General features: G+C 37.9%; 1 protein-coding gene across 12 annotated transcripts in view; it reads right to left on the bottom strand.

The window, feature by feature from the left end:
- Positions 1-24508, bottom strand: part of WDSUB1 (WD repeat, sterile alpha motif and U-box domain containing 1) — a 75954-nt gene extending 51446 nt beyond the window's left edge. For 5 of the 12 annotated variants that reach the window (XR_004527427.2, XR_004527426.2, XR_004527428.2 and 2 more), the window contains exons 1-5: positions 24337-24487; positions 21655-22110; positions 19638-19822; positions 15628-15720; positions 10769-10862 (exon numbers count right to left, since the gene is read on the bottom strand). Coding sequence is in view for 9 of the 12 variants with exons in the window: in XM_033860134.2 (XP_033716025.1) it covers positions 10769-10862; positions 15628-15720; positions 19638-19822; positions 21655-22052 (770 nt within the window). In the remaining 3 variants the exon portion in view is untranslated. Of the gene's footprint in view, positions 1-10768; positions 10863-15627; positions 15721-19637; positions 19823-20220; positions 20421-21654; positions 22111-23724; positions 24228-24289 lie in introns of those variants that run through there. The other 7 variants (XM_033860138.2, XM_033860136.2, XM_033860135.2 and 4 more) reach the window with 7 other exon arrangements.
- Between the last annotated feature and the right edge of the window lie 1700 nt (positions 24509-26208).

Raw genomic sequence — 26208 nt, 5'->3', positions numbered from 1 at the left:
TTTTCTTATTTAAGCTTCATAACACTCTTATGAGGAAAGTGTTCTGACTTTCCCCATTTTATAATTCAGAAAAATGAAGCCGAGAGAAGATATGGAACTAGAACTTGTCTGAGGTTGCATAGCTAGTGCATGGCAGGGCTGGGATTAAAACTCAGTAATCTGTGTTTCTGGATTTTACACTTCCTAGAACATCATCCCCCATGAATGTATTATAATTAAACTTGATTCATAATGGGCACACACCCTGACAGTTTTAGCCTAAAAATTTACAAAACAGATCGCATGACTATTCAAATTTCACTAGAGTTTTCACAAGACATCTATTTTTTCAAGCCGTGTAATATCTAATAACCCTCATGATAAGCAAACTGCAACATGGACTCTGTCTAAAGAACTGACTTGTTCAATAGTTCTGTTAACAATGTTGTAGAGAGTACGGGGAAATAAATGATGATCTGAGTTTTGGAAAGGTGACCTTAAGCCTTCTTATGCTAGTCATTACTGAGTGAGAGAGGGTGGCTGTTGAGCCATCACTAATTCATGACAGTAAAACTCTGTTGTCCACATTTATAAAAGATAAAACATAAACAAGCATCTTGTTGAGAAGAGGGGGGATAATTACTTCCAGTTCTTTCTGGAATAAGATCCCTGGCCTCTTTTCTCCCTCTCTTGCTTAGCAGGAAAGGAATGACAGATGACTGGAAAGTCTGGGGAAGATGCTGGGCCATGTGGTTCAGCCCCTTCTGGATTTTCTTTTTTCTGATCTGCCCTTTCAGGGGAAGTCTGCAGTGGTCCATGCCACCCAAGAGCGGGTGAACAAGTCAGCTGCAGATCTACAGTCCTGCTATCTAGTAGTTATCTGTCCAGTATTTCTCTCTTACTGGTTTTCAACTCAAGAAGAAGAAAAAAAGGTGTTATTTTTGAACTCTTAAAACTCTAACAATGATAGCCATTCTTAAACTGGTTTCCAAAGAATCATAACTACTAGAACTGAGAATTTATGGAAAAAGGCAACCTCTATTTGAATTACAAAGATTGACTCTTCCTGTTTGAATAGCAGCTAATTCATATAATGTTAACTTTATCTGGTTGGATCAAGAGAAGTAAGGATGAAACAAAACACAAATTCGGCTAAGGGGCTAGAGGAAACTTATTAGAGGAGAGATGTGGAGAAAGATGTAGAGAAAAAGTTCCTACACATTTTGCTGTATGACATGTGATGCCATCATAGCCCTGAGAGCTAATGAAGTGTGTGAAGCAGATATGAGAATCTATGTATCTTCTGCTAACCCAGATACTGAAGAGATTTTCATAAATGTAAAACAATGCCACGTTTCTCACTATTTCTGGTTTTATTTCTCCTAAAGAAAAATGTTATGTTAATATACGAGTTTATTATTGTTTAAACAAACTTAAAATATTTTAGTCTTCTTAGTTTTATTTCCTATAAATAGCAATATATGGAACCCTTATAAGCAAAAGCTCTTTGGAGTCCTCAATAACTTTTAAGAGTGCCAAAGAATCCTAAGACTAAAAAGCAATGAGGGGGGTGGAGTCAAGATGGCGTACTAGGAGGACACGGAATTCCCATCTCCTCACAACTAGGGCACCTACCAGGCACCGGTGGGGGGCCACGGACACCTAAGGGGACGGGAGGAACAGCCAACTACCAGGTAGGACGTGGGGCGTGGGGGGAGTGAAGGGGGAGGAGAAGTGGACGTGGGACAGGACTGGCGCTGCTGAGGGGCAGCTGGGGGAGGGGAAGGGATCCCACGCCTGAAGAGGGAACTTGGGGAACCACTGGGAGGGCAGAGAATCAAAAGGGGGCGTGGCCAGGTTTCTCCTGCCCACTCGGACCCCCAGGAATCTGTTGAGATCCGGGGCCTGATCCTCTGCCCAGCTAGGCTCCCTCCAGCTGTGCAGGTCCTGAGGGAGTGGGAGGGTGGGAAGGGGGAGCAAAAGTAAAGGCCGGACCTCCGGGACCCCTGAGGGGAAGCTGGGGGAGGGGAGGAGTTCCTACACCCAGTGGGACCCACCCACGGTTAGGGGTCCAGCAGCGACGGGGGAGACACTGGGGGAGACGGTACGGCAGGGCGTAAAGGAACAGAAGGGAAAGGGGCCAGTGCTTTCCCTGTCCACTCAGGCATGGGGAAGCCTGTTGGGCTCCCGGGCCTAATCCTCTGCCCTCGGAGCCTCCCTTCTGCTGTGCAGAGCCCAAGCCCCGCCCCTACACCCCCACCCAGGGCCCCACCTCTACACTTGGAGACCCCCTCCAACGAGCTGGGCCTACACCCCACCCACACACCCTCACTCAGGGCCCTATCTGCAAACTCCAGAACTCCACACTCCAGAGGGCCCCCTCAGGTCTTGATGCCTCTCCCATTCCGGGCAGGTCCTAAGTAGAGGCCCGACCCCACACTTGAATGTCCCTCCCCCACCCTGTCCCCCCCCAGGCCCCGCCCCAGGCTCAAACGTCACACCCCCACCTGCCTAGGTCTCACCCCACCCTAAACCCCACCCCTGCCTAAGTTCCACCACTGCCAAAACTCCACCCCCATAGTCAAGGTTTTTTTTTTGCCTTTTTTAGATTGGAGTTCTGTTTTACCTTGTGGATTCATTGTTGTTGATTCTTCTACATTTTTATTTTTCCTAATAAACCTTTTATTTTTCTAATTCTACTTTATTCTTTACACTTTGTTATTGCTCTCTCCTTTTGGCTTGTTCTCCCACACACACTTTTTTCTTTTGTGGTTTTATTTTACCTTGCTGCAGTTGTTTCAATTATAGTTTTAATTTTCCTAATACATTTTTCATCTTTCTAATTTTATTTTATTATTCTTTGATATTTTACTGCTCCTTTCTTCTTTTTTTCTTTCTTCCCCCCACTTTTTTTTTTTTTTAACCATGCCATGAAGCTTGTGGGATTTTGGTTCCCAGGCCGGAGGTCAGGCCCAAGCTCCTGTGCTGGGAGTTCCGAGTCCAAACTGATGGACTAACAGAGAACCTCAGACCCCAGGGAATATCAATCAGAGTGAGGCCTCCCAGAAGTCCTCATCTCAGCACCAAGACCCAGCTCTATCCAACTGCCTGCAACCTCCAATGCTGGACGTCTCAGGCCAAACAACCAGTAAGACAGGAATATAGCACCATCCATCAAAAAAAAAAAAAAAAAAAAAAAGAAACTAGAAAAAAATATGTTACAGACAAAGGAGCAAGGTAAAAACCTACACCACCAAATAAGTGAAGACAAAATAGGGAACCTACCTGAAAAAGAATTAAGAGTAATGACAGTAAAGATGATCGAAAATCTCAGAAACAGAATGGAGAAAATACAAGAAACATTTAACAGGATCTAGAAGAACTAAAGAGCAAACAAACAGTGATGAGCAACACAATTACTGAAATTAAACATACTCTAGAAGGAATCAATAACAGAATAACTGAGGCAGAAGAACGAATAAGTGAGCTGGAAGATAAAATGGTGGAAATAACTGCCAGGGAGCAGAATAAAGAAAAAGGAATGAAAAGAACTGAGGACAGTCTCAGAGACCTCTGGGACAACATTAAACGCACCAACATTCGAATTACAGGGGTCCCAGAAGAAGAAGACAATAAGAAAGGTCTGAGAAAATATCTGAAGACGTTATACTTGAAAACTTTCCTAACATGGGAAAGGAAATAGTCGATCAAGTCCAGGAAGCACAGAGAGTCCCATACAGGATAAACCCAAGGAGAAACACACCGAGACACATATTATCAAACTATCAAAAATTAAATACAAAGAAAAAATATTAAAAGCAGCAAGGGAAAAGCAACAAATAACATAAAAGGGACTCCCCATAAGGTTAACAGCTGATATTTCAGCAGACACTCTGCAAGCCAAAACAGAGCGGCAGGACATATTTAGTGATGAAACGGAAAAACCTTCAACCAAGATTGCCCAGCAAGGATCTCATTCATACTTGATGGGGAAATTAAAACCTTTACAGACAAGCAAAAGCTATGAGAATTGAGCACTACAAACCAGCTTTACAACAAATGCTAAAGGAACTTCCCTAGGCAGGAAACACAAGAGAAGGAAAAGACCTACAATAACAAACCCAAAACAATTAAGAAAATGGTAATAAGAACATACATACCGATAATTACCTTAAATGTAAATGGATTAAATGCTCCAACCAAAAGACACAGACTGGTTGAACGGATACAAAAACAAGACCTGTACATATGCTGTCTACAAGTGACCCACTTCAGACCTAGGGACACACAGAGACTGAAAGTGAGGGGATGGAAAAGATAGTCCATGAAAATAGAAATGGAAATTAAAAGAAAGCTGGAGTAGCAATTCCCATATCAGACAAAACAGACTTTAAAAGAAAGACTACTGCAAGAGACAAAGAAGGACACTACATGATGATCAAGAGTTCAATGCAAGAAGAAGATATAATAATTGTAAAAATTTATGCACCCAACAGAGGAACACCTCAATACATAAGGCAAATGCTAACAGCCATAAAAGGGGAAATCGACAGTAACACAATCACAGTAGGGGACTTTAACACCCCACTTTCAACAGTGGACAGATCAACCAAAATGAAAATAAATAAGGAAACACAAGCTTTAAATGACACATTAAACAAGATGGACATAATTGATATTTACAGGACATTCCATCCAAAAACAACACAATACACTTTCTTCTTAAGTGCTCATGGAACATTCTCAGGACAGATCATATCTTGGGTCACAAATCAAGCCTTGGTAAATTTAAGAAATTGAAATTGTATAAAGTGTCTTTTCCTACCACAACTCTATGAGACTAGATAGCAACTACAGGGGAAAAGCTGTAAAAATTACAAACATATGGAGGCTAAACAATACACTACTAAATAACCAAGAAGTCACTAAAGAAATCAAAGAGGAAATCAAAAAATACCTAGCAACAAATGACAATGAAAACACGACAACCCAAAACCTATGGGATGCAGCAAGGGCAGTTCTAACAGGGAAGTTTATAGCAATACAATCCTGCATCAAGAAATAAGAAACATCTCAAATAAACACCCTAACCTTACACCTAAAGCAATTAGAGAAAGAAGAACAAAAAAACCCCAAAATTTAGCAGAAGGAAAGAAATCACAAAGATCAGATCAGAAAGAAATGAAGGAAACACTAGCAAAGATCAATAAAACTAGAAGCTGGTTCTTTGAGAAGATAAACAAAATTGATAAACCATTAGCCAGACGCATCAAGAAAAAAAGGGAGAGGACTCAAATCAACAGAATTAGAAATGAAAAAGGGGAAGTAACAACTGACCCTGCAGAAATACCAAGGATCATGATAGATTAATAGATTACTACAAGCAACTATGCGACAATGAAATGGACAACCTGGAAGAAATGGACAAATTCTTAGGAAAGCACAACCTTCCCAGACTGAGCCAGGAAGAAACTGAAAATATAAACAGACCCATCACAAGCACTGAAATTGAAACTGTGATTAAAAATCTTCCAACAAACAAAAGCCCAGTAGTAGATGGCTTCACAGGTGAATTCTATCAAACATTTAGAGAAGAGCTAACACATATCCTTCTCAAACTCCTCCAAAATATAGCAGAGGGAGGAACACTCCCAAACTCATTCTACCATGAGAATGAGAGGCCACCATCACCCTGATACCAAAACCAGACAAAAATACTACAAAAACAGAAAACTACAGACCAGTATCACTGATGAATATAGATGCAAAAATCTTCAACAAAATACTAGCAAACAGAATCCAACAGCACATTAAAAGGATCATACACCATGATCAAGTGGGGTTTATCCCAGGAATGCAAGGATTCCTCAATATAAGCAAATCAATCAATGTGATACACCATATTAACAAATTGAAGAATAAAAACCATATGATCATCTCCATAGATGCAGGAAAAGCTTTTGACAAAATTCAATACCCATTTATGATAAAAACTCTCCAGAAAGTGGGCATAGAGGGAACTTACTTCAATATAATAAAAGCCATATATGACAAACCCACAGCAAACATCATTCTCAATGGTGAAAAACTGAAAGCATTTCCTCTAAGATCAGGAACAAGACAAGGATATCCACTCTCACCACTATTATTCAACATAGTTTTGGAAGTCCTAGCCACAGAGATCAGAGAAGAAAAAGAAATAAAAGGAATACAAATTGGAAAAGAAGAAGTAAAACTGTCACTGATTGCAGATGACATGATACTACATATACAGAGTCCTAAAGATGCCACCAGAAAACTACTAGAGCTAATCAATGAATTTGGTAAAGTTGCAGGATACAAAATTAATGCACAGAAATCTCTTGCATTCCTATACACTAATGATGAAAAATTTGAAAGAGAAATTAAGGAAACACTCCCATTTACCACTGCAACAAAAAGAATAAAATACCTAGGAATAAACCGACCAAGGGAGACAAAAGAACTGTATGCAGAGAACTGTAAGCCACCGATGAAAGAAATTAAAGGTGTTACCAACAAATGGAGAGATATACCATGTTCTTGGATTGGAAGAACCAATATTGTGAAAATGACTATACTACACAAAGCAATCTACAGATGCAACGCAATCCCTATCAAATTACCAATGGCATTTTTTTACAGAACTAGAACAAAAAATCTTAAAATTTGTATGGAGACACAAAAGACCCCGAATAGCCAAAGCAGTCTTGAGGAAAAAAAACGGAGCTGGAGGAATCAGACTCCCTGACTTCAGACTATACTACAAAGTTACAGTAATGAAGACTATGGTACTGGCACAAAAACAGAAATATAGATCAATGGAACAGGATAGAAAGCCCAGAGATAAACCCATGCACATATGGTCAACTAATCTATGACAAAGGAGGCAAGGAAAAATAACGGAGAAAAGACAGTCTCTTCAACAAGTGGTGCTGGTAAAACTGGACAGCTACATGTAAAAGAATGAAATTAGAACACTCCCTAACACCATTCACAAAAATAAACTCAAAATGGATTTGAGACCTAAATGTAAGACCGGACACTATAAAACTCTTAGAGGAAAACATAGGAAGAACACTCTTTGACATAAATCACAGCAAGATCTTTTTTGACCCACCTCCTAGAGTAATGGAAATAAAAACAAAAATAAATGAATGGGACCTAATGAAACTTAAAAGCCTCTGCAAAGCAAAGGAAACGACAAACGAGATGAAAAGACAACCCTCAGAATGGGAGAAAATATTTGTAAATTAATCAATGGACAAAGGATTAATCTGCAAAATATATGAACAGCTCATGCAGCTCAATATCAAAAAAAAACAAACAACCCAATCCAAAAATGGGCAGAAGACCTAAATAGACATTTCTCCAAAGAAGACATACAGATGGCCAAGAAGCACATGAAAAGCTGCTCAACATCACTAATTATTAGAGAAATGCAAATCAAAACTACAATGAGGTATCACCTTACACCAGTCAGAATGGCCATCATCAAAAAGTCTACAAACAAGAAATGCTAAAGAGGGTGTGGAGAAAAGGGAACCCTCTTGCACTGTTGCAGGGGAATGTAAATTGATACAGCCACTGTGGAGAACAGTATGGAGGTTCCTTAAAAAACTAAAAACAGAACTATCATATGACCCAGCAATCCCACTACTGGGCATATACCCTGAGAAAACCATAATTCAAAAGGACACATGTACCCCAATGTTCACTGCAGCACTATTTACAACAGCCAGGACACAAAAACAACCTAAATGTCCAAAGACAGATGAATGGGTAAAGAAGATGTGGTACATGTATACAATGGAATATTATTCAGCCATAAAAAGGAACGAAATTTGTCATTTGTAGAGATGTGGATGGATCTAGAGACTGTCATACAGAGTGAAGTAAGCCAGAAAGAGAAAAACAAATATCGTATATTAACGCATATATGTGGAATCTAGAAAAATGGTACAGATGAACCTATTTGTAGGGCAGCAATAGAGATGTAGGTACAGAGAACGGACATGTGGACGCAGAGGGGGAACAGGAGGGTTGGATGAACTGGGAGATTAGGTTTGACATAAATACACTACCAGGTGTTAAACAGATAGCTAGTGGGAACCTGCTGTATAGCACAGGGAGCTCAGCTTGGTGCTTTGTGATGACCTAGGTGGATGGGATAGGGGGTGGGGAGGGGGAGGTCCAAGAGGGAAGAGATATATGTATACATATAGCTGACTCACTTCACTGTATAGCAGAAACTAACAGAATATTGTAAAGCAATTATACTCCAATTAAAAAACAAAAAGAATCACTAATTATTAGAGAAATGTAAATCAAAACTACAAAGAGGTTATCACCTCACACCAGTTAGAATGGGCATCATCAGAAAATCTACGAACACCAAATGCTTAAGAGGGTGTGGAGAAAAGGGAACCCTCTTGCACTGTTGGTGGGAATGTAAATTGATAACAGCCACTGCGGAGAAGAGTATGGAGGTTCCTTAAAAAACTAAAAATAGAACTACTATATGACCCAGCAATCCCACTACTGGGCATATACCCAGAGAAAACCATAATTCAAAAAGACACGTGCACCCCAATGTTCATTGCAGCACTGTTTACAATAGCCAGGTCATGGAAGCAACTTAAATGCCCATCAACAGACGAATTAAAGAAAAGGTAGTACATATATACCATGGAATATTACTCGGCCATAAAAAGGAATGAAACTGGGTTATTTGTAGAGATGTAAATGGAGACAGTGGCTCTGGAGACAGTCATACAGGGTGAAGTAAGTCAGAAAGAGAAAAACAAATATAGTATATTAACGCATATATGTGGAACCTAGAAAAATGGTACAGATGAACTGGTTTGCAGGGCAGAAATTGAGACACAGATGTAGACAACAAACGTATGAACACCAAGGGGGGAAAGTGGTAGAGGGCGGGTGGTGGTGGGATGAATTGGGAGATTGGGATTGACATGTATACGCTAATATGTATAAAATAGATAATAAGAACCTGCTGTATAAGAAAATAAATAAAATTCAAAATTTCAAAATAAAATACAAAAGAGAGAATAAGTCATAAAGTTTACAGTAAGAAGGTATTATGTGCATTTAATTGGAATCCCCGAATTAGAGAAAGAAAAGGACAGAGGCAATATTGGAAGAGATAATAAATGAGAATTTCCCCCCAAACTGATGAAATTTCATTCTACATCTTTAAGAAGTTCAGTAAATTCCAAGCAAACCAAATAATAAGAAACCCAATACTAGATACATCAAAGTAAATGTGCAGAAAACTCAAAATGTGTGAGAAGCCAGTGAAAAAAATATAAATTATATCCAAAAAAAGCAACAGTCATAATAAAACTGACTTCTCTGTAGCAATACACAAAAATAATATGGCCTAAGTTGTATTTATTCCAACAAAAGATCAGTTAACATGTGTAAAGCAGATTTATAAAAATCAGTATAATTTATGACAGTTATAGAATAAAAAAGAAAAAGCATATGCTCATTTCAAAAGATGCATGAAAAATCATTTGATAAACTATAACACCTATTCATGAAAAAAATTCTTACAAACTATATAGAAGGAACAGAAGAGTTAATAAAGCTTATCTCCCAAAATCTACAGTGATCACACTTAAAAATGAAAGCGTTCCCTTTGCAGTTAGGTCAGACAAGGTTGGCTATTTTCACTATTTCCATTATCCTGGTAGCCAGTTAGCCAGTTCAGTAAGGCACAGGAGATACCAAAGGTATAAGGATTAGAAAGGAAGAGACAAAAGCCATAATTAACATATGATATGATTTTATACATAAAAAATCCAAAATTAGAATCTTAACAGATAAATCCAGTCTTTCCATATATATTTCCCTATATTAGCCACATCTTTTATAATAACAAAATAATTAAGTGCCTAGAATAAATCTAATAAAAGATGAGGAGGACCTCCACAAGGATGACAAATAAACTGTATTCTATTGAGAGACATTATATTGAGAGAAATCAAAAGACAAATAAATGGAAACATACACCATATTCATGGGTTGGAGACTCAACATCATAAAGATGTCAATTCTCCCCAAATTTATCAGACTCAATACAATCCCAGTCAAAATCTAAACAGGTTTGTGTGGGTAGAGGGAGGAACTGGAGACAATCTGACAAGCTAACTCTAAAATTTACATGGAAGTGTCAAAAGCCAGGAACAGCCAAGTTATAAAGGCTCAGAAAGATATCAGAGCAAGGATAAACAGAAAAACAGAACAGAGTAACAGGCTGAGAAGACCCACACATATATGATCAGTGATTTCTGACAAGGTGGCATATGAAAATGGTGAAGAAAAGATTATCTTTTCACCTTACAGTACTGAGACAACTGGATATCCATGTGGAAAGAAATGAAACTGGATTCCTATCACATATTATATACATCAGATTTGTTCAACCACTAGGAAAACAAACGTAATGTTGAGTAAAGGAAGCCAGACACAAAATAATTCATAATGTATGATTTCTTTTAAATCAATTTAAAAGGAAAAAGCAATGTTGCATATGACCTGAGGTACTGTCACCAGAAAGGGGCACTTGGAAGGGGAGGACTTCTAGAGGAAAACCAGCAATGGTCTATTTCCTGACCTGAGCAGCGGTTACAAGTTTGCATCACAATGATTTATCAACCTATTCTCTTATGTTTTATGTACTTTTCTGTAAGTCTACTCTATTTCATACCAAAATGGTTTAAGGAAATTAAACTAAGTAACTTACCCTGAAACTAACATCTGCCCATCGTGAGAAAAAGCACAAGTCAGAACAGGAGCACAGTGCCCACTCAGTATACTTTTATATTTTAATTCAAAACCTGCAAACAACAAGGTGAGAAAAATTAGCAAGCTGACTGTGCTTAGAATTTATTTTTAAGTAAAAACTATTTCATTTATTTGTTCAATACAATCTTTGAGTGCCTAAAAGACACAAAAATGAAAAAAAAATTGTCATGCAACTCAAGTGAGTAAGTGGTTTCAAAAGTTCAGCAATGGGTAAAGAAAATGGTGGGGTTAGCAAAGGCTAGATGGGGGGTTATAATCATCAAATTATTTTTAAATTAAAAAATTCTAAACTATTAAATATATAAAATTTTCAACTAATTGAAATTTTAAACTATACTTCAATCTTGTTATCTTAAAAAATACACACACACCACACACCAACTGCCCAAATGCCTAAAAGAATCAAATACCTGTAGTTTTAAATATCTGATATTAAGAAAATATTTTCTGATTCCATAAATTAAAAATAATAGTAATGTAACATCTTATAATTCCAATATATCCTATAAAACTCCTACAAGTATGGTAACACTAAAATTCTTTTTATGCTTTCTATAATTACTGAAAAGGAATATCATAACTCTTTTAAAGGTAAGCTGAGGGAATTCAATGTATTTTAGTGACAACATATAAAAACAATCACTAAGAAGTTGGCCTGGCAAGACAAGGAAATAAGTGAAATCTGTAATTTTCTCGCACCTAATAAGAACTTTTTCGAAGTGTTAATGGCTCTTAAGATATAAAGCATTTAACTAAACAAAAAGGTCATTAGAGCAGGTAAAAGTTTCAACAAATAAAAAATATATATTTATTTCCCTTTATTATTAAGTATTTTATTTCTATCCAAAATAGAAAAAATATGTTTTTATATGGGACAGCAGATATAGGCATTCAAGGCACTGATCAATACTTAGGCATATACAGATCAATAAGTAGGCACAATCAATCAAACAAAGCAAAAATGTTAAGATGCAAACTAAATGAAGATTTAATAAACCTGCAACAGGATCCTAAGAATCTATTACATTCTCAAGTATAAGATCCATTTGTCTATCTATTCCTCTCTACAAATAAGCATTAAAATTAGGTGCAGGGGCTCCCCTGGTGGCGCAGTGGTTGAGAGTCCGCCTGCCGATGCAGGGGACACGGTTTCGTGCCCCGGTCCGGGAAGATCCCACATGCCGCGGAGCGGCTGGACCCGTGAGCCATGGCCACTGAGCCTGCGCGTCCGGAGCCTGTGCTCCGCAGCGGGAGAGGCCACGGCAGTGAGAGGTCCGCCAAAAGGTGCAAATAATGCTAAACGCTTTATTGAAAGGCTTTAACTGCACATGTTTATATACTGTTATATATGTTTTTTAAAGAGCCAGTGTAAAAACACATTTTCCAGACAACGTATGAAAAGCTTTGCTTTCGAATTATTAAAGATATGTTGTATTTAGAACATCCACATACATGACTATATTTATGGTTTCTTATAAGAATTTCACCTTGATAACAGAAGGAAGAGGTAGGATAGACCAGAGAAGTAATAGAACTCTTATCTTTACCAGCATGTCACCGAATACATTAAAAAATTACTGAATGTAACCTAACAGACAATAAAGTAACTAAATTTCCTCAAAAAAAAATGTATTTATTACTTTGTAATAGCAGACCCTTCTCTATACACTAGCATAATGACAAAGATTCTCTCCCTGACCGAACTCTACCCAGGCTCTTCTGAGATGCCTCCTGGACTAGGCCTTGACCTTGGCCTACAAAGACTTTAACACAGTTTCTAAGAGTTCAAGGTTGCATCCCTAGGATGACCCTACCCCCCTTACAAAGTGCCTGCCTGGGAAAACTCAGGGCTGCCAAAAGAATTTACGTTTATTCCAGCCAACACCTGGAGATAGAGCTCCTGTCTCCCCGGCTCTGTGAGAGGGGAGGAGCCTAACTTCCATAAGTGCCAGTTACAAACTCACACGCGTTTCACATGGACAAATTCCTCACTTCTTGCTTTTTGTAATTTTTTCACTTCCTGGATGCTACGGAGCCCCCATTTACCCCTGCTTTATTCCCTCATTCTCCCTTTAAAATACACAGTCACCTCTGTATAAACTGAAGTTGAGCTCAGTTCATGCTGGACGCTTGCAATAGTATATTACTGATTAAAATCTATTGCAATAGTATATTAAAATCCTTCCTTACCGCTTTAACTAGTGTTCAGCTTTGTTTATCTCTGGCAATAATTTTATAAACAATGAAATATAACTCATGATTTAGCTAAAGCTTATTAGGTAACAAATAATAAAATAAGAATATTTTGGGGCATCTGAAGCAAGATGGCCAACTGACCATATAATTTCAGAGTTCCCATTAAAATGATAATGAAGGAATTAATAAAGATATAAATTCACATCAATGAAGAGAAGGGGAAAGGGGGCATCAGGAAATGAGAAACTGAAACCAATTTTGGAAAGGCAGATGCAAATTAATTGACGAGATTATATATAGAGAACAGCTTGGGGTGTAAAATGAGGGGGCTACAGCAAAGAAGTAAGCTAATCTTCCCTAGAAAACCCCAAAAGACTTAGGACTATTAACAGAAAACCCCAAAAGACAACTATTAAAAGCCAAGGAAAAAGAAAGTCAGAGATACAGACCTGAAAACAGAAAAATTAACTTTAAGTCTGTTTATAAAACGATATCTACCTCTCATCCCTCCCTGACCCCACCCATAGTATGCTGCATGAAAGCTAGATGCTCCTCCCCAGGATGAAGGAAAACAATGACTGCCTGGGGAGCTCGATGGCAGCTCCAGGGCAACACAGACACCCACATTCTCTAAATCTCCAACCCTTCCGCAATAAGGGCCAATAGTCCACCTTCTTATCCTAAAGAGAAGCCAGCAAATACAAACCACCACCATGTGCACAGAGCTTTTAAACTTCTTGTTGTTTAATTCTTGAAAGTAAATGGAATACTAAGGATCATCAGGCATTTGAAGACGGTAATCATATGAAAGAGAAAGATCAGGGTAAACAAAAAAGGGCCCAAGAGCAAACAAAGTTCATTAGGAAACAGAAGGGAACTTAAAGCCAAAACAAAAAGCCTCTAATTGGTATCCTGAGAGTTTAGAGAGGATCTTGCATTAAATGGAGGACACTAGGAAAAAGAAACAAAAAAGATAAGCATTTGGAAATTGAAAATATTATTGATGGGATTAAAAAATTCAAAAAAGGTTAAAAGATAGAGCTAAGGAATTTTTTCCTAAGATAGAAAAATGATAAAGAGATAAATGTGGGGGAAAAATAGACACAGGGAATCAAGTCAGGAGGTCCAACACTCAACTAATGGGAGTTATAAAAAGAGAAGTAGAGAAGAATTAGAATAAATGAATACTGTATACCAAAAATGAAAGACATAAGTTTCCTGACTGACGAGTCACCTGAAAGAATAGTACAATGCATGGGGGAAAGACCCACACATGCTCAAAAAACAATAACTACAATGAACAAATTTAAAATGTGGTGGTACATTTCTCCCAAGAAGATATACAGATTGCCAACAAATACATGAAAGGATGCTCACCATCTCAACATCACTAATCATTAGAGAAATGCAAATCAAAACTACAATGAGGTATCACCTCACACCGGCCAGAATGGCCATCATCAAAAAATCTACAAACAATAAATGCTAAAGAGGGTGTGGAGAAAAGGGAACCCTCTTGCCCTGCTGGAGGGAATGTAAATTGATACAGCCACTATGGAGAACAGTAGGGAGGTTCCTTAAAAAATTAAAAATAGAACTACCACACGACCCAGAAATCCCACTACTGGGCACATACCCTGAGAAAACCATAATTCAAAAAGAGTCATGTACCACAATGTTCACTGCAGCGCTATTTACAATAGGCAGGACATGGAAGCAACCTAAGTGTCCATCGACAGATGAATGGGTAAAGAAGATGTGGCACATGTATATAATGGAATATTACTCACCCATAAAGAAACGAAATTGAGTTATTTGTAGTGAGGTGGATGGACCTGGAGTCTGTCATACAGAGTGAAGTAAGTCAGAAAGAGAAAAACAAATACCGTATGCTAACGCATATATATGGAATCTAAAAAAAACAAAAAAATGATTCTGAAGAACCTGGGGGCAGGACAGGAATAAAGACACAGACATAGAAAATGGACTTGAGGACACGGGGAGGGGGGAGGGCAACCTGAGATGAAGCGAGAGAGTGGCATTGACATATATACACTACCAAATGTAAAACAGATAGCTAGTGGGAAGCAGTCGCATAGCACAGGGAGATCAGCTCGGTGTTTTGTGACCACATAGAGGGGTGGGATAGGAAAGGTGGGAGGGAGATGCAAGAGGGAGGGGTTATGGGGATATATGTATACATATAGCTGATTCACTTTGTTATACAGCAGCAACTAACACAACAGTGTAAAGCAATGATACCTCAATAAAGATGTTAAAAAATAAGTAAATAAAAAATAAAATGTGGTGGTATAAACAGGATTTAGAGAAACTCTGAAAACCATCAAAAAAATTGAAAACAGAAAAAGGAGGACTGTGTGAGCAGGAATGTGTGTAGTGGTAGTGGTGAGGTCATAATCAGTAGTGTGCATATAATTTCTAAATCATGTATATGTATCACTTTGACTAAAAGTTCTTAAAATATATTTTTATAATCACTTTTAGATATCCAGAGTTCTTTAGTGAAAAAGATTAAGTAAAATATAAATTTTACCTGAATCACAAAAAATCATTTTAGAGAACTACTAGTTGAATACATACCTAAGGTATGGGTAAAGGAAATAACCCAAATTTTGATCTGGCAATCCTGACCACATGATGCCAGTCGAAAGAATTGAAGACCTTGTTCTCCACCTAAAAATATAAATTTGTTACAAATAAATACACAAGAATTGTTAAAACATTTAAACCAAACAATTTTCAATTTCTTAACTCAGATCTGTTAATTCTATTCATTTAACCCACATTCACAGGCAATATTAATTATATTAATTAATTTATACCATATAACGAAATGTCGGTTAAAGAATTTCTTTTAAGCAAGGTACTTCAAAGGATTATGACTTTAGCCCCTGAAGTTGCGACAACAAAATACCTTTTTATTTCCCTTCCACTAAGGATATAATTCAATGTTGCAAGGGCCAATATTGAGCCACGAAGCCTAGGGCACCCTCCAACCCAATTTTAGAGTCTATGAGGTTAGCATTGATGGGAAAAATTAGGAAGAAAAGTCAGTTATGAGATGAGTGTTAAATGCTTAATTGCTCCCAACTTAACTTTTTTAGGATATGTTCACTTAAAAACTTAGTCTTAATTCACATGGAATGAGACTGTTTCCCCATTTGATTTAATCAAGACAAAGACTAGAATTACATAAATCCAAAACAACATCAATTCAGTCCAACAGATTTGGTGGAAAATATTACACAAATCAGGGAAAGTAATCAGTTAAATTTGGTGTTACAAAAAAACCGCTAGTTATGCTTACTTAGATACTTTCAGTGTATCATTATCTACCCACTAGATAAGTTCCTAAATATTGTGGGTAATGTAAATATTGGTATCACCAACTCAATTTTATATGAATTCCACCTAATATCACAGGTCAAAGGAAATTTCAGCACTCATATGCAGTAAGACACAATTAAGAAACCTACTACCCATCTTAAGATTGCACTCCTGGACTTCCCTGGTGGCACAGTGGTTAGGAATCCGCCTGCTAATGCAGGGGACACGGGTTCGAGCCCTGGTCTAGGAAAATCCCACATGCCGCGGAGCAACTAAGCCCGTGAGCCACAACTACTGAGCCTGCATGCCACAACTACTGAAGCCTGCGTGCCTAGAGCCCGTGCTCAGCAACAAGAGAAGCTAACACAGTAAGAAGCCCGTGCACTGCAACAAAGAGTAGCCCCCGCTCACCGCAACTAGAGAAAGCTTGTGTGCAGCAACAAAGGCCCAACGTGGCCAAAATAAATAAATTAAAAAAAAAAAAAAAGATTGCATTCCTTCCTGTTTTGTAAATATTTAGTATATGGTATTTAATTTATACACCTGGGTATGTAAAATAAATGCTTCCTATGGACTCCCTCTGTTTTGTTGAAAGCACATATACTTTATTAACATAAAACAAATTAAAATTTCTTTTTCACTGAAAGTTTTTCTAACTGCATGGGACTTCCACATTTCAACAGCATTTTTGTTTTTGTAGCACAGGTTCAGCCAAACAGCATCCTTTCTCAGAGATCTTGATGGATGTAAGCAATTCCTAATAATCATTAAATCTTTTTAAGGCAAAACAGTTTACCCAAAAATGGCTGAGAGTAAAACATTTAAGTACTAGACTCAGTTAAGAGAACTTTTTTTCCTATTGTTTCTAGACTAAATAAGATCCTTAAGTTAATTCAGAAGTTTCTTTCAGTAGTAAGAACTCATCTAGGACAATGTAAAATTATAAAGCTTAAAATATGCCTATCCTTGAGATCCAAATATTTAAAAATAAACTTTTCTTCAGGAAAAATATTTAAATTGTAATAATAATCTAATCCAAACTGTCTTTTCACTTAAAAACTGGAGAGAATTGAACATTCATCCTCCAGCACAAACAGTATTATTTTTCCTTATTTGAGCAAAATGTCACAAAGACAGAAGATTCAATGTCATAAGTATTTACAGATATTAACAAATACCAAATTAAACAATAACAAGTTAAAAATTACATACTTTGTCTTTTAAGAAAATACATAGTTACCACAAATTCCTATAATAATCATTTATTGGTTTATATGCTTTAAAGCATATATTGATCTGTTTCAGGGAATTTACACATAAGGTTAATATCTATTTTAACAGAAATTGAACTAAAGAAAGTACAGAAGGGACATATTAGAAGTATATTGAGAAATATACTCTACAGGCAGGGTAGGGATGTGAGTATTAAACTTATTTTAGAATCTCACCAAATTTTCTGCCTAGTTTAGTGAACCTTTCCAGGACCCATGAGCTGCAACCCCTCTAAAGATAGAACAAGGATGTCCTTAGTTTTACTCTAATATCACTATAAAAATGGTATTTTAATTGAAAATCTTTTTTTCAGGTAACTTAGAATCAAAAAGGAAACCTAAATCTCCCTATGTTTATATAACTCATTAAAGATTCACTGAGTGCCTGTAAGATTTTGGAGAAGGTCTCACAGAATGGAAGAAATGGTTCTTGTCTGTTACAAGCTGGTCTTCTTAGAATAAAACAGCATAAAACAATATATTAAAAGAATAAATTATCTTAAGTAAATTAGGTAGGGAGTTTAATATAAAAATGGGTTCATGAAAAGAAAATCTGTTTATCTGCTATATGATACTAAAAGGCTAAGAAAACAAAAACAAGAAATTTCAGCAAATCAATCTTATTCATCAGTCTGCATTTCAAGGCCTATTATATTCCAAGCACTGTAAATAAAACAGACCCAGGCCCTGCCCTATGGAGCTTACAATCTAACAGGAAAAACACCATTAAACACAATCCATATAAATAACTATATAATTAAAGCCTGTGATACTTCACTAAGTCCTATTTTAAAAGAAAAATAAAGTGTGCAAATAAAGACTGGGAAACTCACCTGAGGTGATTTTTTTTTTTTTTTACCTGAAAGCTAAAGGATGACTAATAGTGAACCAGGTGAAGGGTCCACATGTAAAACCCTTGGAAAAATCTTAAGAGACATTCAAGGAATGAAAGGAGGCCAGTGTGGCAAGAGAATGCATGAAGCCAAGTGTGATTTGGGATGAGGCAGGGAAACAGAATATGAAGGTACTTACAGGTTTTGTGTTTGGGATTTGGTATTTTATCTTACCTTAATCATATTTTAATATGCCATTGATGGTTTTGAAATAGGGGAGTGCCAAAGCCATCCTGCTACTGGACCTGAGCTGTCCAGTAAGGTAGTAACTCGCCACACATGGCTACTGAACAGTTGAAGTGTGACTACTACAAATTGAGATGTGACACAATACGCACACTAGATTTCAAAGACTTCACACCAAAATATAGTAAAATATCTCACTGATATTTTACTATCAATTACTGAAATAATATTTTAGATATATAGGGTAAAATATGTTAAAATTAATTTCACCTACTACTAGAAAATTTTAAATTTGCATACGTAGCTCACATTATATTGCTATGGGCCAGCACTGGTCTGGCAATAAGACTGGAGCAGCCAAAAGCAGAGCTTCATCCTAACACAGAAGATGAAAATAAAAGAAGACAACTTCCCAATTCACTGTATTTATTTAAAACCAAGAGTCTATATTCAGGAGTTTTTGTTTCTTCTTTTTCTGAAAACTAATTGTATTGTCAAATGCTTTATAAATTTATGTTTTGAAAGATTAAATTAGTAAACGGAAAATGAAACCTGTTTCCAATTTTTACACTTCACATTTCTACTTGAATATCAATATACAATATTTCAAAAATCACAGTAAAACCAACAGGGTTAACGCCTCTACATTACCATACTCAAGGAATCCAGATCTACTGCACCAAGTTGAGTCAGCCCCCACATATTTTCCCAAAGATCCTGATTTTCCCTAAAAAATATTTGTGATTTCATTTTGATCAAAAAAGATAAAGGAGAAGGATGATTCCTTGAAAGGAATGAATTAAAAGGGCTTGTTGTTTTACTAATGATGAAGTGAAAATAAGTAAAAGAATGAAAAGTCACATACAAACTGCAAATGGGAATTACTAGTGCTTACAAGAGTAAAATAACTAACCAGAAACTGGCTGTGAAGAAAAATCGCAGCAGGTCATTCCAAGATCATGTGCTTTTTCACTATGCAGACACCTCATTTTATCATCCCACACTGTTAAATCTCCACACGAGGAGCCAGTGACAAAGAAGTTTCCATTAGGAGAAAATGCACAGGCCACCAAGGAGCCATCCTTAACACTAGCACATCTGAAATAAAAGCAAAAGAAAAGGGAATTTTCATTTCAGAGAATCTTTTACTTTACATTACAATCTCTAACAGCAGCTTGATATACTAAAAAGAGGATATCACAGAACTAGAGATAAAAGGCAGTAGATGCCTAGAGAAATAAAATATCATTTATGTGCTTGCTAAAAGTAAGAGGATCTAAACATTATCTTAACGAAACCAAAGTCGACAATATCTTCATACTTTTCCATATGGCAAGTCAGTAGGAACATGTTAAAATCTACAAAGCTTAACAAAAAAAGCAATAACAACCAACAATATCAACTACAGTCACATTTTTTTTTTAAAGATATAACTTTTTGATTGAAAAACATGTTACTGGGGTCAAAAGTACTTTCAACTTTTGTATTAAAATCACCTAGAGGGCTTCCCTGGTGGCGCAGTGGTTGAGAGTCCGCCTGCCGATGCAGGGGACGCGGGTTCGTGCCCTGGTCCGGGAAGATCCCACGTGCCGCGAAGAGGCTGGGCCTGTGAGCCACGGCCGCTGGGCCTGCACGTCCAGAGCCAGTGCTCCGCAACGGGAGAGGCTGCAACAGTGAGAGGCCCGCGTACCGCAAAAAATAAATAAAAAATAAAAACAAAAAATCACCTAGAAACAACAAACAGCAAAATCACCCAGGAACTTTCATCCCATCTTCAAATACCAATTCTTTATGTAAAGAAAATGCTGTGAACAAGTTAAAATTATCTAGGGAAGATTAGGAAGCACTGGCCTAACAATATTATTTTCTCTATTAGGAAAAACTGGTAAAAACCCAACAATTAGTGCAGTGTCCTAGCCAGTGCTTAAATCTACTGCAGTGTACCATTTTTATATCATTAATTACATACATTAGAGAAATAATGCTAGGGAGGCAGAATTTATCACCCAATAAGTGAAAAAGATTCGTTAGCTGACAGCTGTATTTCATTCACACAAAATAACTTAAAGGCATTTCATTCTTGTGCTTTCTCTTTAAACTGTTTATTAACACCACTTAAATCACATCACTTTCTTCAATCCAAAGACCGAAATCTAAATGAGTAACAGTTGTTTACCAGCTACCATTTGTGCTGAGTGATGCTGGGGGGTAGGGAGAAAGGAAGGGACATTAAGCTATTTTAATTGGTAACATTTGAAAGTTTACAGTTTTTAATGTACTTAATGTCACGTTAAAATGGTTAAAATGTTTGATATTATATATATTTCACCACACTATAAATACATACAAGTGCATGGTTTTAATGTTGGTGAGTTGCAACACAACATTACCAGTGTAAATTAATTGATGTATTTTTATCCAAAAGGAGTTTTTTAAGTGATTTTTTTTAAAAAAGAAATGATAACACAACACCATGCTGATCACAAGGTTCCTTCTTCTGGGCTTGGTCAGCAAGAATCCTAGTCAGGAAAGAGCTGTGTAGGTGAGATTTACCTACATTACTTTATTATTGAGAACACCTGAGCCACGAGTGACAAAAATAAAGCCTAAAATTACTAAATTTTATTCAAAAGACTATTGTGGGGTTTTTTTTTGGCCGAACTCTTACCCAAAAAATCCATGAAAGTCTAACAAGATTAATCTTATTTTACAAAAGAGAGACTGGAAATTTAAAACACTCAGAGCCAAGCAAATCTACTTCAAGAATCATATGTTTTTATGACCTTCAGAAGATAGGTCAAAATACTTTTCCTTGTGATGTCTAAAAATTATCTGCTTCTTAACGTCATCAAAATATTCTGCTTTTTTCTTCTTTTTTTTGTGGACCTGTTAATAGGATTAAAAACGGAAAGCCGTTTAAATATTCCTACCTATATAACTTGTATGACTGTGCATTCCACAAAACAACAGTTCCATCAGCTGCCCCTGATACCAAACAAGTGGAGTCTGGGGAAAACCGGCAAACCCTCACGGGGCTACCACTGGGCTGTTCCAACACTGCCAAAGTCTGTCCGTTTTGAGTATCCCATAACACAGTGGTACCATCTGTTGAACATGAAGCCAAAATATGCCCTGAAGCGGAGAAACAGCAGCAGTGGACAGCGTAGGTGTGAAACTTCAATGGAGAATGTGGCAATTCACTGAAGTCACTCAGGGAGTACAGGCGAATTGTTTTGTCCAAGGAGCAAGTGGCCAAGAGGGAAGAGGACAAGGCACAGCAGTTGACATCATCATCATGATCCGCTAACGTGTGAATTAGTTTCACCATGTTCTTTACTTGAAGTAAAATATCCCGCAATTTTTAGACAGATAAAGGTTACTTCATCCTAGGAATCAAATAAACGCAACTCAAATCAATATAAAAGAGCCAAAATCAATTAACTTGCTCGATGAAAGCTCCTACATTCACATTTTTTAAAGACAATATATTATACCGGGGGTTAGAATAATTTGGAGAGAAATAAAACATTTTAAGACTATAACCTCTGATGACTATCACAATCACCAGTGCTATACCAATACAATTCCGTAACTCCTGAAAAGGAACCTAGTCAAATAACTTCAAACTGATTTGACACTGAACATCCAGAACCTTGGGTATTTATTTCACCTTTGAAGACTTTCCCTTAACTAACTGCTACTCAACATTGCCTCATTCCACATCAGCTAATCTCAGCTTAAAAAGATTTTTCACTACTTAACAAACTCTGCTGCTCCTTCCACAGGACGGAGCCAAGGCTATTGCTCTGCCTTTAAGATGCAGAATTATATAGTTCACTCATAAAAAAGGACCAAAAGGTTTCATTCACAATTTAAGTGGCAGTGTTGAAAGCTATCATGTCATGGTTTGTCATCTTTTCCGACAAAGAATAAAAAGATATAAAAGATTTGAGATGAAGAATCAATGTAATAAATCAAGGAAACCAAAAAGAAAGAGTGGCAAAAAATGGACTTAGCTGGTCTGCACCTAAGAACAAATTTACAAATTTAGAATAAAATCCAAACTCCTCACCAAGACTTACAAAACCCTACATGGTCTGTCTCTTGCTTGCCTACTTCTCAGACCTCAACTCCTTCCACTTTCCCTCACCCTCCCTCTTTCCAGCCTCCCTGGTCAAAAGGATTACACCTAAGATCTTCACAAAGTGGTTTTCTTATGCGTATCCCCTGCTTTTGGGATCTAATTTTACATTTCGATTTCAATTTCAGTGTCCTTCCTCAGAGAGAGTTTCCCAGTCTAAAGTAGCCCCTCTACAGGCTAGCACATCACCCTATTTTAATCCTCAGTGTAGCAATTACCACCCTCTGACATATTTATTACTTGTCTCCCCTCACTAGAAGGTAAGCACAAACCAACAAAGATCGGGTCTGTTTCGCTCATTTCTGTATCCACAACATGTAAAACGTAAAACAGTATCGGCACCTAATGTGGTCAAATAAATATTTGCTGAATTAACATTTTCCCCCAAATCCAGTTCTAGGCTTTAAACATTATATGTGAATATAATACAAAATGATTGGATAACTAAAAATAAAGCTACTAATACTAAAAAAAAAAAAAAAAAAAAAAAAAAAAAAAAAAAAATCCGACAGTGGAAAAATGGTGTAGAACGAGGCACTAATCAGCCCTGAAGGGACAGGCGTAACTTTGAATTGTAAAATTCATAATACCTTGTTCTAGTATTATTTACAGAAATCTTTCCAAATAAATGGAGCGAGCCTTTTCCAACATTTATCTTATCCCAAAAGTTCAGCCTCTTTTTTCAAACAAACTTCAATGAAGTCTAAAAAACCAACCAACAAACCACCAAAAACCCTGGTAGATTACCGCCTAAGGTATTGCACTGGAAACAAACGCCATCAGGAGGTGCTTTCTGGGGAACTCCCAAATCCCAACTGTGCAAGTGCACACGGGTAATTTTCCAAACAAACTTCCTCACCCTTGTGGCGCTCGGCTCCCTTTGCAGTTCGAGGCCCTCGAGTCGCAAGGACAGAGACGCAATCAGCTGAACTCTTTGTTTTGAAACGCGCTCTCAAGTCTACCCCTACCTGGTGTGGTAGTCCACTTAAACCTCAGCCTTCATGCCAAACACTCAATTTCCGGTCATATCCCGAATCAACTCGCCAGTGTGAACACACGCATACCCATCTAATGCAAGGCAAACCCGAAATGTGCCAAGAATCCTCCAACATAAAGCTCGAGACCTACTCCCACCGCGCCCATGCGGGGACCAAGGATTTGCCCAACTGTGAGATCCAACCAGGCCCCAGCGGACCCGCGGCAGGAGCGCGGCCGGCGGGGAGCAGGGCCTTCCGGGGCGCGGGGACCGGCGCTCGGGTTGTGGGGGAGGGATGGAAGCCAGCTGGGGCTTTCACGCCCCGCCGGGAGGCGCCGCCCGGCTCCCAGACCGAGGCCGCAAAACCGTGCATCGCTCTGGTCAAGGTCTCAGCAGGTCCCTGTCGCGCGCTTAGAACCTGACGCCGAGAAACAGAGGGTTTAGACACCTCGAGCGGGGAAGTTCGGCGGGCTGACCCCAGTCAAGGTCCCCCACCTGCCTCCGCCGCTGTTAAACTGGCCCATGGGCACTGCCCCTTTCACCTCGAAGACCCACGACGGCGGGGATCATTGCTCAGACGCCGGCGAGTGGCGGGCACGTAACGCGCAGGTGAGGCGGGCGGAGCCGACGCCGGCGGACGTCCTAAAGCGAAAGGAAAGCCCCGCCCCCCCGGGAGGCGGCCTGCGCCGCGGCGCATGCGCGCCCTTTCGCTTTCCAATGAAGAGGTTACTAAAACCTGGCTCTAGGATAAAAATGAGTCGGGATTTCCTTTAGTTGAAATTTTTTTCTGGTTGCTGAAGCTGAGGTCTCAAGGTCTAGCGAGTGCCTGAAATGTGATTTTATGCCCCCTTTAACTCTCCAGTTACGACAGCTGGAAGTTTTTGAGCCTCCTTCCTCTGCTGTATTTCTTTATCCTGCTCTGTCTATTCTGTGACCTCCCTGATTGGTCTTTTCTGTTTCGGCCAGCTCTGACCTCAGTGGTTCATGACTTATGCCATCGCCTTTGTGCTCAGGTTACCCAAATCTGTCTTTCCAGGGCAGGCTGCTGGAAAGGATATACTGCTATCACCTGAACCCGATGTGCATTTCTTATAGCGTTTCCGAGCGCCTCCTAAACTCACGTGGAGCTTACACCGTGGTTTCCACGTGTAATTGATTACGAACTGGTTTTGCCAGTCCCTTTTGAGATTAAAAAATTGACCAGAAAAAAGTTCCTCGGCGTGCTAACACATACGAACTAAGTGCACGTCACAGTATTGAACCATGTTCAGATTAACATCAAAGGTACAAAGAGTTTTCTTCAGCGAGGAAACATTTAAAAATTACAAACCTGAGGAAACCAAAGTCACATATTTGAAGAGTAATAACCTAAAATACTCAAATTTAAACATGAAATTGAGATTCGCTGAAGATTTGTAATGAAAAAGACAAAGGGGAAAGAGGAGATCAAAATTCATGATTTTGAGATGTTCCTATGATTTTTAAATTGATTAACGAGTGCATTATGACTGACACTTTGAAACCTGATTACAGGCCAAAGTACTGCCAAAACAGTATTTTTCTAAAAGTAACTTTTTGATTGTATAAATAATAGCGCTCTCTCTAGGAAATATAGAAACTATAAATAAGAAAAACAACTAATAATCACACCACTCAAAAATAAGCCACTCAGATACATTTACTTTCAGTCTTTCATGAATAATAATATCAATAATTTTACAAAAGGACCTGCTAACTACCTTTTTCAACTTAAACTTGTATCCTGAGCATTTTCCACGTCTAAAATTTCTCAGTAGTGTAATTACTGTTTCCGCCTAATGGTCCACAGCCCCAGAAACATACCATAATTTACTTAACATTTTCCCAGTTGTTTCTATATTTTTGTGCTTATTATAGATAATACTGGATTCAATGACATTGTACATAAATATTTACTTTAATGAAATTTGCTAAGGAAATTGTTAGAAATGGAATTACTGGGCATAAGGGTGTAAATAGTCTTAATAAATATTGCCATATTGCTTTTCAGAGAGGCTGTATGGTTTCACCTCTCAGCAACATATGGTGGTGCCTGTCTCTCCACATTCTTGACAGACTTGAGTAATTTTTTTAAAATTTTCACTAATTTGATGGGTAAGATTTGTTATAATATTCTTCAAGTAGAATATGTAAAAGAAACCCCTGACTACACAGGCCAGTAATTTAGCATGGAGATCTCAAGCCCAGTATGGTCAGTTTTGCAGGACAGGCAGTTTCAAAGTGGGAAGCTTTATTGTAGCTGGTCTCTGGTCTGTGAATTTGCAATTTGGGAGATGTTAATTAAAATATCTTGGCAATATATTAGAGAAACATTTTAAGAATTTATAG

This window comes from Tursiops truncatus, chromosome 7 (assembly GCF_011762595.2).
Source record: "Tursiops truncatus isolate mTurTru1 chromosome 7, mTurTru1.mat.Y, whole genome shotgun sequence".
NCBI classification, from domain to species: Eukaryota; Metazoa; Chordata; class Mammalia; order Artiodactyla; family Delphinidae; genus Tursiops; species Tursiops truncatus.
The sequence above is the reverse complement of the archived record's forward strand: the minus strand, read 5'-3'. Positions and strand labels throughout refer to the sequence as shown.